Source organism: Prionailurus viverrinus, chromosome A3 (assembly GCF_022837055.1).
Source record: "Prionailurus viverrinus isolate Anna chromosome A3, UM_Priviv_1.0, whole genome shotgun sequence".
Lineage (NCBI taxonomy): Eukaryota > Metazoa > Chordata > Mammalia > Carnivora > Felidae > Prionailurus > Prionailurus viverrinus.
Genome location: NC_062563.1, coordinates 8429363 through 8447333, shown reverse-complemented (window position 1 = coordinate 8447333; position 17971 = coordinate 8429363). Strand labels below are relative to the sequence as shown.

Below are 17971 nucleotides of genomic sequence, written 5' to 3'. Positions count from 1 at the left end.
TAAGGACCCTCGAGAGGACATTGGGCCCACCCGGGTATAAAAGTTACGCTGGAGATAATCCAGTTGACTTCCAACTGTAATGACAACCTCTTTGAGCATCAGCATTGACTCCAACCCAGAACAAGTCACGTTCCCCACGTGTTCACCACATCCCAGGCGCGATGCTCAGTATTTCATGCCTATCAACCCATTTCAGCCTCACAATGGTCCTTAGAAGCTTGGTTCTACCAGCAGTATCGTTCCAGTTCTACAGATGAAAGGACAGAGGCTCAGAAACTTGCCCAAGCTCACGCAACCGAGCCACAATTCAAATTTAGCGCCCTGGCTTCCTAGGCTGTGCGCCCAGTCACCCCCACCCCTGCTTCTTAGTAAGCCCTCACAGGAAACGTTCCTGCATGGCGATGAAGTGTTTCATCATAATAGGAAAAAAGTGGGGGAAATCTAGATAAAAAGAAAGAAAACAGCCACTCAGAATCCCATTTATCTGTTTCTCTGGTGACTTTTCTCTACGGGCATGTGTATACGTACACATCGCCAGAGAGGAAAACAGATGGTGTCTCAAAAGATATGGTCAGAGAATTCTGTCGAAAGGATAAAAAAAAAAAAAAAAAGTCCCCCGGAATCCTACTTTTATACCCCCTTAAAAACTGCATTGAAAATTATAACTCAGTTAATAACCTGGGGAAAACAGCAAGAGGGCGGGAACAGGCCGCCTTCCTCATTAAATGGGATAATCACTCCAAAGCGAGTTGCGCTGGGCTCAAGATGTCAATGAATGACAGGCAGAATTCTGACCTCAGAGGATTAATCTAAATTCTTTACAGATTCTCCGGCGGGTGCCAGATAAGTTGAAAGGAAGGCTGCAGGGTAATAGAGCTAAATACAACCAACTCATGCCTCACCAAAATGCCATTCTCTTTCTCTGTGTCCCTCGTCACGTGTAGGTCACAGCAATATGCTCTTCCAGACTGTTGTCCTGTATTTCTGTTACCTGTTTTCTTCCTTGTAGGAAGACTATGTATTTGTTGGGGAGGAAAGCAGGGAAAGAGGTAGACAAGGAGGGAGGGAGCGACCAAGGGAGGAAGGTGGGGGCGCGGGGACTTCCTCAATTCCCAAATACTGTGTTCTTCTTCGTACACACGCCTTGACCTTGTGCCCTACACTGAAAGCAGGAGAATGGTAATATCGTTATGATAGAGAAAGTGATTTCTGGGGGGCACATTATATTCTCAACGCCTCTCAGTTTCTCAAGAACAAACATCTACGGTTTGTAAATTATGTAAACGGTACGGTTCTCACTTCAAAGCCCGTGCCTCTCAGTGGCCAGCTTGCATACCAGTCTCGTCCGAGGTCGTGGCTGTATGTGCGATCCATTTTGTGTATATCAAAGTGTAAGTTTGACCCACAAGGTTTAAAGGCAGGAGGAAACTTGGGACCTTGTCTCAGCCAGTGGTTGCCAATCCTGGCTGCGTGTCAGAATCCTCTCGAAAGCTCCCAGCCTTAGGTTAATGGTGGACAGAGGCTACTGGAGGAGACCTGGCATCCCTAAGCTTTTAAGAAACTCCTCGGGAATGACATGGTAATATAGAATAAGAAATCCATATTTGGTCTTCAACCCGGTTCCTGACCCAGAACTCCTACAACTTATGAAAGATAAGAGCCATGGAGATGTCTTTTGTTATTCATCACAAGCCCAGCCCCTTTTAACCACGTCTGAGTTTATGCTAATGAAGTGACTTTGGAAGGCCCCTAAGGATGGGGGCCCCGGTTGCCATGGGAACCAGCTTTGTGATTGGAAGGTTGGAACTTTCAGCCCCTTCCCCCCTCTCTGGGGAGGGGGGAGTGGTTGGATTATCGAGTTCAATCACCAATGGCCAATGGCTTAATCAATCATGCCTGAGTAATAAGGCATGCATAAAATTCCCTGAAGCACAGGGTTGGGAGAGCTGGACTGGTGAACACATGGGGGGGGGGGGCGCGGCATGGGAGGGTGGTGTGCCCAGACAAGGCATAGAAGTTTCCCCCTCCTACTCCCTACTCCCCCGGAGCCCTCCTACCCTGCCCTCTGCGTTCCTTCCATCTGGCCGCTCCTGAGTTGAATCCTTGTATAATAAACTGGCAACCTAGCAAGTAGATTGTTTCCCTGAGTTCTGTGAGCCATGCTAGCAGATAACTGAACCTGAGGAGGTGAGGAGGGGGGTCATGGGGATCTCTGACTCGTAGCCAAGTAGGACGGGAGCCCGTGGGCAGCCTGGGGGCCCCCTGCCTGCAACCGGCAACGGAAATCTGGTGGGACTGAGGCTTACGCCCATGGAGGCTGATGTGAACTTTAGGTAGACAGAGCGAGCACTGCACTGACGTAAGGGACACCCACCTGCTGTCTCGGCTTAGTGGGCAGTCCCACACTTGTGATGTCAGATGTGGTGTGAGCAGTAGAGTATAAAGAAAGGAGTTCTCCCCCTTACCCTAGGAAACTCTAAAACCCCCAGAACCAGTAATAAAACACTTCCTCATTGTTCAGAAGAGGAACCGGGAGCCCAGAAACTTACATGCAAATGACCGCAACCATCATCATAAAATAATAATGATGGCAGCTAAGACTTACAGCGCTTGCTACGCGGCAAGGACTGAGATATGTGCTTTATTAAATCTGACACTTGTGTTGTAGGTACTGTCGTTTTCCCACTTTAGAGACGTGGAGACTGAGGTCCAGAGAAGTTGAGTAGCTTGCTTAAGGTCACACGGCTGGTAGGTGGCAAAGCCAACAGTTTGATTCCAGGGTTCTTGCCCTTTGCCACTTCTTCTCATGTAGTTATGTACATATTCTCTGCGTAGTGGAACCCCGCCACTTTTGATGCACTGAATTTATAGTCTTATATTGCAGGATAAAATAAAACAGGTTAAGTATACTGTCCCATTTTAAAACTGCCCTCGTGTAGAGAAAATTCTGTGGCCTGTATCCTTTACCAGTTTCTGCGGAGTCCCTAAGTGCTGGGTGATATGTAAATACTTCATGGACGGTCTCCTTTAACGCTCTCAGGAATTTTGCGAGGTAGGTGTTCTTATCCCCACAGGAGAGGTGAAAAAATCCGGGTTTTGAAAGTCAGATCACTCGGGTTGCCTGGATGGCTCAGGAGGTTAAGTGTCCGACTTCAGCTCAGGTCCTGATCTCGAGGTTTGTGAGTTCGAGCCCTGCGTCGGGCTCTCTGCTGTCAGCGCGGAACCTGCTTCGGGTCCTCTGTCCCCCTCTCTCTCTGCACCCCTCCCCCCCGGCAAATAAATAAACATTAAAAAAAAAAAAAGTCAGATGACTCCTTCAGGTCACAGAGCTAGTCGGTTACCGGCAACGATTTTAACCAGGTGTGTCTGACCCAAATGCCCACCTCTTATCATTTTCTCTCTGGCTTTTATCTCATCTGCTGTAGATCCTTGGCCCCTTCCAGTGGTTGTGAATACCAGAAGGAGTGGGTGCTGTTCAGAGTTGAACTGTATCCCCCAGTGCCTGTGACTCCATTTGGAAACAGGGTCTTTGCAAATGACCAAGTTAAGATGAGGTCAATTAGGGTGGACACCAATCCCATGTGACTGTGTCCTTATGAAAGGGGAAATCTGGACACGCAGACAAACGTGCGTAGAGAGAATACCATCCAGAAGCCACCGAACGCCCGAGGCTGCCAGAAGGCAGGACAGAGACAGAGAACAGATTCCCCCTCGCTGGTGCTCAGAAGGCGCCACGCTGCCCATGTGGTGATGCTGTGGTAACGAGGATCGTCCACGGTATGGAGGACTGTCCCCTAGCTGGGATCTCCATCACTGTGTTCATGTTCTCTCCTACCTAGGCGGTTCCCCCCGCTCTGCCCGCCCCGTCTCATTGTTTGTACGTTCATTTTTGTTTCTGTGGTTTTACTTTTTAATAAAAGTGAATACAATCGAAAGAAAAGACTTCTCTTCTTCCAGTGCTGTGAGACAACACATTTCTGTCGCTTAAGCCACCCAGTTTGTGACACTGTCAGCGCAGCCCCAGGACACGAATACAAATGTTTTCGAAGCCAGCCTGTGGCTTCAAGCCTTGCATTTTCTTTTCACCATAAACAGGATGGGCAGACCCCTCCCCACCCCAAGGGGAGCGGCTCACTTCCCAGGTGGCACTGACCTTCATCATAGCAAGGAATGTCGCAGGTTGATATGATCACCGGCACCCCGTTTTGTGCGCATCTACTCTCAGACGCCGCCTGGAAGAGAACATTGGTTCTGGCATTAGGAGTCAAGTCTTTGGAGGAAAATCAGAAGTCAAGGAAGAAACTCACGGCCACAGGGCGCATCACCAAATTAAACTTAATTTAAAGGCTGTGTTTCCAGAAACTACCCAGCTTCCCATCCTGCCTCCGAGAAGCTACATAACCCATTCATCTCGGTGAGCCCCACAGACACAGGCAGGAGGGACCCCAACGTATAAACGGGACGCCCAGGCTAACTGGGGCCACTCATCCAACCAGTGGGGAATGAGAACTTGACACACCGATTCCTCACCCTGTGAGGTTAACTGCGTGCCGCTTTCCTGCACGCACGGCGCCGTCCCCAGCCGGACCTTTAGTCAACAAACTTGTCAAATACAGGAAGTTCTCCGTTGCTTTCGGTTCTGTTCCACACCCACTCCCTCCGTCTTCACTGGAACCTCTTTCCAATTTCAGGCCACTGCCCTGACAGGTTTTCCTCTTGTTATTTATTGCAAACATTTTAAAAGCTTTTATGCTTACGTATATATGTGTGCGTGCATACATACGAATATACTCGGACAGAAAGAAACATGTTACGAGAGAGAAGGTAAGTTGCTTGGCGCTCTTTTAGTGATAAGACCATCTACATTATACCACTAATAGTTGGCATTAATTGGATATTGATTATGCGCTAAGTACTCTGCACGTGGTAGGGATTTTGCTAAGCCTATTCTATAGATTGGTAAGTGCACAGAAGAAAAGCAGAAGACTGAATGGCAGCTCCTGAAGGTGGGAACCTCCTGGGGCGGACACAGAAGGCTTTTCCCTTTCTTCATGTGTGTGTAATGGTCTCATTGTTTAAAATAAGCCTGTGGTCTTGAATCAGATCATCAACCCTCCCAAGAAATCACAAGAAAGAGGGGCCCCTGGGTGGCTCAGTCGGTTAAGCGTCCGACCTCAGATCAGGCCGTGATCTCACGGTTCGTGAGTTCAATCCCTGTGTCGGGCTCTGTGCTGACAGTGCGGAGCCCGCTCCGGATCATTGGTGACCCTCTTCTCTGCCCCTCCCTCCCCCCCCCACCCCTTGTTCTCGATCTTTCTCTCTCCAAATAAATAAATAAACATTAAAAAAAAATCACAACAAGGAAACGTCTAACCCATGTGACGGTCTGGCCCCGAGCTCATAACTGGCATCCCCCAGGGGCAATCCTGGATGTGCCGATTTGGTTTATTTGACTTACAGAGTTTTTGTTTTCAAGTCTTTGGGAATCAGTTGCCAATCTTTAAAAATCAGCTTTCTTTCACACTGTTTTCTAACTACGAATGAAAAACCAGACTCTGGGGACATCTGGATGATACCTGTCGGCCAGAGCCAGCCATTTCCAAATAGACCCTTGGTCTCCGTTCCTCCGGGGGCCCTGCCTGCCCCCTTCACTGACTTTTGTCACTGCTGAGCTCCTAGAGGCCAGAGGCTCCCAGACTAGGAGTCGCTTGGGAGCTTGAGAGACTCCTGATGCCTGAGGCTAATCCAGATGTTGTGTTTCGGTTGCTGTCAGTGGGGCCAGACGGCAAAACTTTCCCAGATGACATACTACACAGGCAGGCTTGGCCCCCAGTACACAGGCACCGGAGTTTTAGCCCATTTCTCCAAATCCAGCCTCTTCTGGGCAGCGATTCTCCAACGATATTCTCAACGTTAGTTCGTAGGTACTATCTGCCTCCTACAGAGGTGTCCATGTTTAACCGGGCTCCAAGTCTTACATGGAATCGAATTCAGAAGCACTGGATGGTGGAAGTGTAGGCTTTCTGCGACTGGGTCGTAGAAGATCCAAGGAGCAGTGATTGGGAGTCCCTGGCCTCAGCCCTCCAGAGCAGTCTCCTGAAGGAAGGGTTCCTGAACTCGCTCCCCACCTTGGCTACACGGGCAGCAGCCGAGACGCTCTAACAATGTGGCTGCCTGCCGTCACTCCCACACACAGATTCTGATTCAATTGGTCTAGGGTGCTATTCCGGCATCACAGTCTTTTAATACCTCAGATGATCCCCGTGTGCAGCCAAGCCGGCCGGCTGCCGACCCTCCCCTGGGCTCCCCAGCATCTCTGGACTCCACCCACCAGATCAGCAGCGCTGAGTTGCAACAATCAAAAATGTCTGCAGACATTGCCAAGTGTCCCCTGGTAGGGGCGGGCAAAATCACCCACGGTGGAGAACCACCTGCGAGTAGGTACAAAATGAGCCCCACGGGATGCACCTTGGAGGTCCTTAAAGACGCAGGTTGCATAGACTCCCAGCCTTGCGGTCTTGGATTCAGTAGGCCGGGGGGGAGGAGGCGGGGCTTAGGTGGAGTCCGCCATCTTGAACAAGCTCCTTGATGGATTCTGGAGGTTTGACTCCGACTGCACTTGGATACAACTGTTCCATGGGAATATCAGGACATCATCCTCGTCAGTAATGTCTGCGCGATGAGCTCTGAACAGGCCGTTTTGCCATCGTTCCCAAATCCACCTGCTAGTGGCGAATCACCCGGTGAGCATTGCTACCTACCTTGTTAGTGTCTATCTCTGATTCATTCTCTTGGTCTTCGACTCTTTGTGGGACACTCATTTGGTTGCCCATTATTCCTGCGAGAGAGAGAGATAGAGAGAGAGAGAGAGAGAGAGAAATTAAAACCCAAGACAAACAAAAACCTTCTTCCCACCTGTAAAGTTAAGGTAGCAGAGAGTTGACAAGTTACTCTGGATGTGTCAACACAAGCCCAAGTTAGGTCAATTGCTTATATTTATTTTGAGGGGTGAGAAGCGGTTTGGGACTTATATATTCAACAGAGTTTAAGTCAAATGCAGCTCCAATTTTCAACTGCATTGCATTGCTGAGAGGAGATGTTTATCATCATGAAAAGTGTATTCAGTCCAGATAACATTTTCTTCCCTCTTAGCCCATCACAGCTGTTGCATCAAGGAGATTTTAGAAAGAGGATAATTAAAATAATACTTAGAATTTTTAGTATTCTCTGATCCTCAAACGAAATTAGATCCTTTGCTAAAACCTCTCATAGCACTGGTGGTGTTTGGGTTTTGTTTTTGTTTTTGTTTTTTTTTCCATAACACTTAGTGCTACTTGTAATTATTTATTTGGCTGTGTTTTCATTCATTCACTGATTCAACAAGTAGGGACTGAGCACTAACTCTACACCTTACGCTGTGCCAGTCATGAGGGCTAGGGCTGTGTATTAAACAGACTAGGCCCCCTGACTTCACGGAGCTAAAGTCTTGTGGGTAGATAATAAAAAGACAATAAATCCATAAGCCAGGCCATTTGCGATAGCTCAAGGCAGCATGGCACAGTGGTTAGGAGCAGGAGCCCGAAGCAAGACAACCTTCCTTGAACCCTCTCCCTGCCTCTCCTCGCTGTGTGTCCTTGCATGGGTTAATTAGGCTCTCTGTGCCTCATAGACCTGCTACAAGGACTTGACGATTAATGCTTGTGAAATGTTTAGAACACTGTCTGGATCAGAGTAAGTAGTATCTCAGTGCTTCTTCAACCCAAACACGTGGGGTTCAATGCCTTGAATAAAAGTAAACTGGTAATACAACAGGGGCCAGGGTGGGGGGGCAGGAGGTGGCCATGCTACGTACGATGGTTCTCGAATGCAGTAACAATTGGTCCAGCCTGGGAGGGCAAAACAGAACACTTAGCTTCTGTCTCTCTTCCCCCAACAAATTGTAAGCGCCATGAGGCCAGAGACCATCGGTCTTCAGCCGTTGTTGTATCTTCTTCTTTAAAATTGTTTTTAATATTTATTTATTTCTGAGAGAGAGGGAGACACAGAATCGGACGCCGGCTCCAGGCTCTGAGCTGTCAGCGCGGAACCTGACGCGGGGCTCGAACCCACGAACCGCGAGATCATGACCTACGCCGAGGTTGGACGCTTAACCGACTGAGCCACGCAGGCGCCCCCCCCCACCCCCCGTCCCCGTCGTTGTGTCTTCTGCTTTCACCATGGTGTTTGCATTGATCAGATGCTAATTTATTACTTACTGGTTGGATGGAGGGAATAATCATTGATAGCTACCTCTCACCCGGCAGGTGCCACTCACACCATTAACTGAGCCTTGTTTTAGTAATAATGATAAAGGTCAACAATTATGTAGCATGTTCTCAGTTCCCAGCACTGTGTTCCAAGTGCACTCCCTGTCTGGTTCTTTTGAACCCTGCAGCACCCCTGTGAAGTGGGTGTTCTCATCACCTCCTTCTAGATATGAGGAGGCTGAGTCACAAGAAGACTGCATTACTTTCCAAAGGTCACCCAGTTAATGATGGCGGGGGCAAGATTCAAACACAGGCCGCCCGTGCTGCTAACCACCGGGATGTTCCGCATATTATTTTCTCCCTCCTTCGAAAGGAGGGAATGAGTTCTCCACCACTCACCCAGGACAGCATCCGGAATACGGCCAAGTGAGGGTCTGACCCGGAGTATGCCTGCTCTCAGAAGTAGGGCTCTTTCAGACATTCCGAACACCTGCTGCCTTGCTACCTAAAAGTTTCTTTTTCACAAGCAGAATCATGTATGTTGGATGAGCTGCCTCATCAGCTTTTGGTGGCTTTCAGAATAAAAGCCGGGACTTTTCATTTCTGGTTGAAAACAGCCAGTGCCTCTCCAAGGATTCCCATGGGCTTCTGGCCCATGGTATGAGGTTCCCTGCCATGGGAATAGACACATTGAGTCATTAGAAATTTCAGAGGCCAGAAAAGGGCCATAGATCTGACCACCTGCTCTCTTGGGGGAGTTTGGTAGTAACAGAATCTGGGGATTTTATGTTTTCTAATCATACCGGGTAATAAGGCTGAGCGATGCTAAAACCTACAGGATGTTAGGTTATTCTGCAACATTTCCTGTTTATAAAATCCATGATGCACGTACTTGTAATGGACTGTCACTTCCATCTATAAACGGGACATAATGGTTATAATATTGAAGCCTCAAGACTGGGGTTGGTAGACAACAGCTGTGGGGCCAGTCCAGCCTGTCGCCTGTTTTTAGTGTGGCCAGTGCGCTAAGAACGGGCTTTACATTTATAAGTGGCTGGAAAGGGGCACCTGGGTGGCTCAGTCGGTTAAGCATCCAACTTCGGCTCAGGTCATAATCTTGAAGTTTGTGAGTTCGAGCCCCATGTCGGGCTTTGTGTTGACAGTTCGGAGTCTAGCGCCGGCTTCAGATCCTGTGTCTCCCTCTCTCTCTGCCCCTCTCCTGCTCCTGCTCTGTTTCTCTCTCTCTCTCTCTTTCAAAAGTAAAATAAACATTAAAAAAATTTGTAAGTGGCTGGAAAAAAAATCGGAAGAAGAATCACAGATTGCGATACATGAAAATTACATGAAATGCAAATTTTGGTATCCACAAGTACAATTTTACTGGAAGGCAGCCACGCCCATTCATTCATGTTTGGTCTCCATGTGGCTGCTTTCATGCCACAAAGACAGAGTTGTACAGTTGCAAGAGACTCTACGGCCTGAAAAGTCCAAGATAGATATTCACTATCTGGCCCTTTCTGGAAAGTTCATCAACCGCTGTTGGAGATATATACTGAGTAGTGTATATACCTAGTTTGCAAAAAAGGGGGGAGAGGCAGCTGAGAGACAAATGTTGCCGGTAGTAAGACTGACCAGGAGTTGAACCTACTGTATATAAACATAATGACAACTCTAACAACCATAGCGATGATAAAATACTAACAACAACAACAACGGCAACAGATCTGGTGAGTGATTACCATGTGTTGAGAAACTGTTCAAAGGGCTTGACTTGTAGTAAACTCATTGAGTCACTGCAGCAAATCAGCAAGGCAGTGGTAACATCATTCCGATTTTGCAGATTACGTCGCCACCGGAATCCGGCTTTTCACAGAATTGAAAAGCGATTCGCCAATGGCTTTGCAAACGTGTAAAGCTCTCGTTGTTCGGTTCGGACTTCGTTTGGGGGCTACTTGCAAAACATGTTCGAGGGTTACGAGAAAAGCTGTGGGCTGGGCGACGTGTGACGTGAGTGGGCAGGAGAACCTTTTCGTCCCGTGGAGCTGGGGTTCCATTTTCTTGATCATTGCGCGTTTGGAGAGCCTCTTGGCGGATTCAGGGCCGAGTGGACTAAAAGAAGCACACTGCATTCGCCCGTCTTTTGCAGGGATACCTGGATTCAGGTAACATTGCTTCCCAGCCACAGTTATAACACAGGTGTCGTGAAATCGTTCCTGCTCTTCCTTCATATTTTGCAAAGAGCAGGATTTACGTGGGACAAAACCAAAAGGTCCCTGCCACCTACTGGCCAGCGTCGGTATCAGCAGAAATGAATGCGTTCGGCCGGCCCACAGGGCGAGGTCAGGATGTTTGGGGAGGTCCAGGGAAACAGTATCACAGTTAGCAATTACATCCTCTGTTGACAGTTGGCAGGAGACTGGCAAGTCCTCTCATGCCCTGGAGATAGTACATCTAATAAAACAATAATGATAGTCACATCTGATGTGTACAGAGAGCTTGCCATGTGGCTGCCCAGTGCTGAGCATTCTGGGACACAGGATAAGAAGGCGAGTCACCCGGCACCCCGGCTCGGTTGGTTAAGCATCCGACTCGACTCTTGGTTTTGGCTCAGGTCACGATCTCACGGTTCGTGGGATCGAGCCCCACGTCGGGCTCTGCACTGACTGTGGAGCCTGCTTGGGGTTTTCTCTTTCCCTCTCTCTGCCCCTCCCATGCGCGCTCTCTCTGTCTCTCAAAATAAATAAATAAACTTTAAAAACAAAAAACAAATACCATGATGGTGAGAGTCAATCTGGGCTGTCCTGGGAAGGAAGGTGCTCGGGGGTACAGGGCTTTTGTACTAAAACTAGGGAAGCCTTTGGCAAACCAGGCTGAGCTGATCTCCCTCTCCCTCTAACCCCACTCAAGGAGTCTGTGAGGCAAGGACTCTTTACCCCCAGTTAACGGACGGCCACACTGAGGCTCCAGATGGTTCAGACAATAATTCCTGTCGGTGATAGAGTTTTCTCTGGTCTCCCACAAACGAGAAAGATCAATCAGATCAAGAGTTTCTCATCAAGAACACTATTCATTTGAAAGAGCCAGATTTGGGGCGCCTGGGTAGCTCAGTTGGGTGAGCATCCGACTTCGGCTCAGGTCATGATCTCACAGCTCGTGAGTTCGAGCCCCGCGTCGGGCTCTGTGCTGACAGCTCGGAGCCTGGAGCCTGCTTCGGATTCTGTGTCTCCCTCTGTCTCTGCCCCTAACCCACTCACATTCTGTCTCTGTCTCTCTCAAAAATAAACATTAAAAAAAAAAAAAAAGAAAGAGCGAGCCAGATTTTACTTTGAGGAAGAAAAGAAAGAAAGAAAGAAAGAAAGAAAGAAAGAAAGTTTGAAGGTGACGCCCTTTCTTTCTCGAACCAATAGTGTTAGTTGTTTTGTTTTTAATGACCTACTCTGACATTGAACACAAGCGAGGCCATGTGGCAAGGCGTTTTTTTTTTTGAAAACGAACTCATGCTTGAGGCCTTAGCATTTGAGAGCACGGCGTCAGTCTTTGCTTGGGGGTCATCCAGATGCAAAAGCCCTTTAGCTTCTCCACGTCCGGCTGTGTCCGTGAGGCCAGACCTCAAGCTGGGTTGCACATTAGAACCGGTGGGCACAGGGCAACCGGGGGCGGATTTAAACCCCTGGGGCCCAGGCCCCAGCTGGACCGGTTCCCTCAGACTCTCCACAGTGGGGTCTGGGCACCGGTACCTTTTCAAGATCTTCAGGTGATTTCCGTGGCAGCCGAGGTCACTGGTTTGGATATTTGGGAGGGGGGCCCTGGCTTCAGGGCCAGGGGGGGCCCTCTGCTTCAGGCCCCACAAACCATCATCAGCCCAGGCATCTGGAAACCTCCCCCACCTCGTCAGGGTGCTCTTCGCGGGTCTTGTGTTTTGTTAGCCTGCAGATGCAGGGCAACCAGAGTCTCCAGCTGTCCTTCCCCAAGAAGAGGTGTGTGGGGCACGGTGGCCCCGGCCAGCCTCCCCCTCCCAGGCGGCTGTTGAGAAGTGAGGAGCAAGGCCCCAAGGGAGGAGGGGGAAGGGTGGCCTGAGCGGGCAGTAATCTCTCCCCCCTGCTCTCCTGGGCACTGCGGCCTGCCCCTGAGGGGAAACCCTCTGGTGTGAGCCAGGCCTCCATACATCTCATAGTTGCGAGGTTTGGGGCAAGGCACCGGGCCCTCTGAATGCATTTTCCTTGTGGGAAATGACGGTCTTCCTAGTGGGAACAACCATCAGCAGGCTTGGAGAGTTTTCTTTAAAAAAAAAAAATTTTTTTTAATGTTTATTTTTGAGAGAGAGACAGACAGACAGACTGTGACTGGGGGAGGGGCAGGGAGCGAGGGAGACAGAATCAGAAGCAGGCTCCGGGCTCTGAGCCATCAGCACAGAGCCCGACGCGGGGCTCGTACTCACAGACCGAGAGATCATGACCTGAGCCGAAGTCGGACGCTCCACCGACGGAGCTACCCAGGCACCCCAAGCTTGGAGAGTTTTCCATGCGCCTCGCGCTCCCGATCTGCGTGTATTGACTCCCCGGGTCCCTGCAACAGCCCTCTGGGTGGGATGCTATTCTGCCCTCAATCTGCTGAGAAACTGAGGACACAGAGGCTGTGGCACTTCCCCCAGCAGCCCTTGCTCTCCCCAGTTTTGCGGGGAAGGTTCGATGAGGGAGGCGTGTGCCCGGCATGGAGCAGGCACCCGACGAGGGGAGAGAGGGAGAGGTACGTACATACCCAAGGGCTGGGGTGTTTGGTCCTAATTTCCAGGACTCTATGTTTATATTTTGTATATTGGAGCTGCTGAGACTTCTTGGTTACATGCAAAGGTTCGCTTTAGAAATAGGCTTCTCTTTGTTTCTCAGAATAACTGGTGAGCAGTGTTTCTAGAAGGGGGAAGGGGCTGTGCTGCCCTCCAGGTCACAGCTCAGGGCGGGGGCGAGGGCGGGGCTGCTACTGGCGCCCAGGGGGTGGAGACCAGAGATGTTGCTAAACATCCTGTGGAGCACAGGACGGCCCCCAGCAGAGAGTGATCTGGCCCCAAATGTCACCAGTGTGGAGGATGAGGCATCCCGCTCTGGCGGGGGGACTTAGCCTTCTCCTCTTGCTTGTGGCCCAGCGTCCCTGCCGACCTTAGTCCCAATGGTGAGACGGTAAATGCTCCGTCCTGCGTTCACGACCCGGCTCACGCCAGCTGTCTGCCTTAGCTCCTGCTCTGTAGGGGGGGGGGGGGGGGGGAGGAAAGATCGTGACACATTCGTCCTCCTCACTCTCAGGCGAAGATAAAAAGGGTTCAGTCCACATGGTGTTTAGCCCAGCGGCTGGTGTGTACCCTTTAGGGACTGAAGATCAGCCATTATTATACGGGGCAAATAAAGTGTGCTGTGTGTTTGTAAAAATGACACCTCATATTTCTCTGGTCTCTACGCTGAACAGAGCTTTGAGTGTTTTCCTATATTGACGTATCACGTCCGAAATAGAACCCCCGAGGCGGGCAGGCCGGTGTTTCCATTGTCCCATTTTATGGATGCAGAACCTTCATGCACACCTTCCTCGCCCACGATCATGCTATGGCCTGAACTGTTGCCCCCTCCAAAGTCACATGGCGAGGCCCTGACTCCCCCTGGGTCTGTGTTTGGAGATGGGGTCTCTGAGGAAGCAGTTAAGGTCGGAGGAGGTTAGCGGGGCGGGGCCCCGAACTCAGAGGATTAGTGTCCTCGGAACAGCAGACACCGAGAGAGAGCGTGCGCTCTCTCCACCGTGCGAGGACACGGCGAGAGGACGGTGGCGCGAGAGAGCCAAGGAGAGAGTTCCCACCAGAACCGGAGTCTGCCAGGACCTTCATCATGGACTTCTAGCCTCTGGAACTGTGCGAATGGCATTTTTGTTACGGCAGCACGAGCTGACTGATACAGATTACGTGCTGGTAAGGGGCTGAAGCAGGCTTTACCCCTCGGTAACCTGGTACCACAGTTCAAACTCTTAACTGCCTATTTCTCACCTTCTACTGTGTCCTCTGCCTTAGAAGTTATGCTTTTATCTCATTAAATATTTATATGCAACGTAATACAACACAGAATATGAAATATCGCCTATCTGTTTTTGCGATGAGACATCAAAATCATAACTGGTCAAGGAATGTGGTCTGCTCTAAAGTCAAGGCATATTTTAGGATGAATGCAAAATTGAAGGGTCATCAAGTATCTTTGTGCAGAGATTTAGCACAAGGGCTTGGCAGTAGTCAGGTGAGAAAATGTTAGTCCTTACTGATACTATTTATTTCTCTCTCTCTCTCTTTTTTTTTTTAATTTTTAACTGTTTATTCACTTTTGAGAGAGATAGAGACACACACACCCAGAGTGCGAGCAGGGCAGGGGCAGAGAGAGGGAGACACAGAGTGCGAGCAGGGCAGGGGCAGAGCGAGAGGGAGACATGGAACCCGAAGCAGGATCCAGGCTCTGAGAGATCACGACCTGAGCTGAAGTCAGATGCTTAGCCGACTGAGCCACCCCGGCGCCCTCTATTTATTTCTCTTATTAATGTTACGATCCCATTGGCTCTGTGTTCTGACCCACGCGTGAAACAGCCACACCGGAAGCTGCCCCTGGACGCCTCCCTCGTCTTTCACACCGACGACTGTGTTCGCATCACCTCGTGTTAGTTACAGGTTAACAAGTCCTGCTCCGGGGAACGGATTAAACACGAAACACAGTGCAGCTGCCCCGGAGAGAGCATTTCTGAAGCCGCCCGGCCAGCGAGCAGCTAAATGATAGTCAGGTGGAAAGGGCAGGTCCTCGACGGCGGAATGGTGACAGAATTAGTCACCAAGTAAGCAGAAACACCTTTGATCAATGCCATGGAATGCAGGCAAGGAGGTGGGGCCTCCTCACTGCCCCGGCGAGGGCAGGGCCCACACAGCCATGTGGCACACCCAGCGGAACAAGCCTTCCGGCCCCCACCTCCGAGGGCGAGATCAATATGAGTAAAGAGACCAGACCTGCTTGGCCAGGTGCCGTGACCCTGCATCTCCCTGTGGTCCCCAGCACAGTGCTGGGAAGGGGAGATACTCTGAGGGCGTCCATGTGCAGTGGTACAGGCTGCCTATATCACAAGGGGGCACGTGAGGACTGAAAATCAGCCTTCACTGTGCTCCCCAAGCCCCGTTCTCCAGTATGGGACCACGTGGGCGCAGGGGGAGACGTGCCTTTATCAAAACTGCACTGGGGGTTTCAGGAATGCTTGGCAATTGACATCTTCCTGTCAGAACACTCAGTTACGTTTGTACAAATGGTTGATGTTCCGGAAGGCTTAGAGCTTACTATCTTGTTCTTAGTGTTGCAGCAGACACCTTTAAGCTAATAGCGTAGCGGGTAGCATCATCTGAAGGCTTACTCGGAGCCAGGCAGGGCCAGGATTAGGGTAAGGCAAGGGAGGCACACAGGTGCCAAACGCAAGGAGGCATGGGAGGTCTGGGCAGGTGCAGAACCCGCACTCGGGAATGAGCACCCGCCCTGGATTTTGCCCCGGGTGCCTCGCTTGCTTCCCGCTAGTCCTGGTCCTAGGGCCAGGACCTTTCCTTCTATTGTGTCCGTTTTTCCTCGCAGCATCCCATCACTCCTCCATTACAGAGATGGAGAGACTGAGGCTCCGTGATGCAGCCTAGAATGCCAACTCCACGAGGGCAGGTGCCTCCTTGTCCTGCCCGTCTTTAATTGGCGCTGGTGATTAAATGCGTAAGAGGAGTCATGACACCCCCGTCCCCCCCCCCTCAGAAAGCTGCAAAGAGGCAGAGCTGGGGGCAAACCTGGTTCCAGTGACTCGGGCTCCTCACGTCCTTTACCTCGCCCAGCGCTGCTGCACAGAGGTGACAGAAGCCGCCAACAGTGCCGCGATCAGCAAACGTGTCACTCCGGCGAGACAGATGAGCCTGCATGGAGCAGGGTCCTCGGCCCTCCGGGGCCCCTTTCCCTCCCTCCCCGTGAGCACCCGCCGTCGTGGGAAACCAGCCAGGATGCTTGGTTTCCAGAAGCACATGCCTGCTTGGGAAAAAGACAGCCCTTCCCAAGTTTGAGAAATCTTGGGAAAAAAGCCTCCTCCGAGGAGGACCTGACATCACAGCGTTTAAATAACCGCAGCGATGCCATTACTGATCCTATCTTTACTTAACGTGCTGTTGTTTTGTTCACCGTGGGTGCTTTGGCGTGAATTTAAGACAATTTTAAATAGTGCTTTAAAGCGGAATTTATCCTGATGACTGAGAGTTTTGGTGTCTCTTAAATTCTGCACCCATGCGAGTGCCTCCCTCAAATCCTGAACGGCTTGGGTCTCAGTTCCGTTCGGTGAGACCTGGGAAGAGGTCCCTCCCTCGTCTCCCAAATTGTAAAATCAAGACGATGATGGCAGCAGAAGCGAGAGCCAGTGTTGATTTCAAGCGCGTAAGTGTCCGTGAAATCAGTCTCAGCCCTCACAAAGTTCGCTTGGATCGCGGTAATATGATTGTGCCCATCTTACAGATGAGGAAATGAAGCCCAGAGAGGTAAGTAAGCTGCCCCAGGGCACCCGAGGCAGGAAGGAGCTGCACAGAGTAATGCCGACTGTTGGAGTCCAACAGCTGGGATTTGAATCCAGCATTTACCTCGAAGGATCGTTCCAAATGTTAAATAACACAATTCATGTAAAGAGCCAGGTTCACACAAGGAGTCCTTCTCCCCGTCTGCTCCACTTCCTTAGACGATGCCCCTTGGCACAGACTCAAAGCCAGCTTTACCGGGGCGGGGGGGGGGGACTCTTGTCCTGCCAGTGGTCCCCGAATCACATAGCATACCCCTCCGTTCGCTGGTTTTTCACCCCAAGTCTTACACTCGAAATGGCCCTCAATCGTTCCACGCAAATTGGAGCTATTGCTTCGTACCTGACACCGCCTACGTTGTCATCTAATCCTTCTAGAACCCCTTGAGGTAAGGCTATCTTTGGGTCCATTTCGCAGAAGGTGAAACTGAGGCTCACGCATACCCAAGCCCGCACAGGGAATCAGTGGCAGAGCTGGGGTGAAACTCAATCCTCTCTGACGCCCAGCTTCTACATTTCACTGCCTGCCCCAAACAACGAGCCCCATGCCCTGCTGGAAGGACCTGGAAGCCGTTACCTGTCGAGTCCCCGGTGGGAGTGTCTTCAGTCCCCTGGTGTCACCTGGAGATGCTTCTAGAAGCTCAGCGCGCCTTGTCTCCAGCTGGTGCTGCCTGGTGTCAGGCGGTCAACTGAGCCCGGCTCCCTGCCCTTTGCCTCCTGGTCCGGAGCCTGCTGGCTGAATACACAGAGCAGGGCAAACACACAAGTCCGGGTGGGGCCCTCCTCTCCGGTGATCTGATCGGCCTAGAGAAGCAGGTTCTCTTCCTGGATCCGGGGGCTGTTCTCGCCTCGCCAATAAAAACCCAGCACCTGATTCCTCTCGCACTAATGCCTGCAGGGCACTCCGAGCATCCTGCCTGGGGCCCCTCACCCACTGCAGCTGCTCACGTCGACCCGGGTCGCTAACTCCCTTCCCTGGTAACCACGGGCCACGGTCAGAGCAGGGAAAACACGTTGTGTAAGGCTTTGCAGTTCTGTCTGCCTTTCACCTTCATTTATTCTAGAACACCACCTGCAACGCCACCTCACCAGCCTAATTGGAAGGAAATAGCATCTCACCCACTGCCCCCCAAACA

The 17971-nt window shown here is 50.8% G+C and overlaps 1 protein-coding gene across 8 annotated transcripts in view; it reads right to left on the bottom strand.

The window, feature by feature from the left end:
* BCAS1 (brain enriched myelin associated protein 1) overlaps positions 1-17614 on the bottom strand; it is a 99070-nt gene extending 81456 nt beyond the window's left edge. For all 8 annotated transcript variants that reach the window (XM_047853660.1, XM_047853653.1, XM_047853654.1 and 5 more), the window contains exons 1-3: positions 17413-17614; positions 6762-6838; positions 4154-4232 (exon numbers count right to left, since the gene is read on the bottom strand). In XM_047853660.1, the coding sequence (XP_047709616.1) occupies positions 4154-4232; positions 6762-6833 (151 nt within the window). In that variant the 5' untranslated portion in view covers positions 6834-6838; positions 17413-17614. The remainder of the gene's footprint in view (positions 1-4153; positions 4233-6761; positions 6839-17412) is intronic.
* Between the last annotated feature and the right edge of the window lie 357 nt (positions 17615-17971).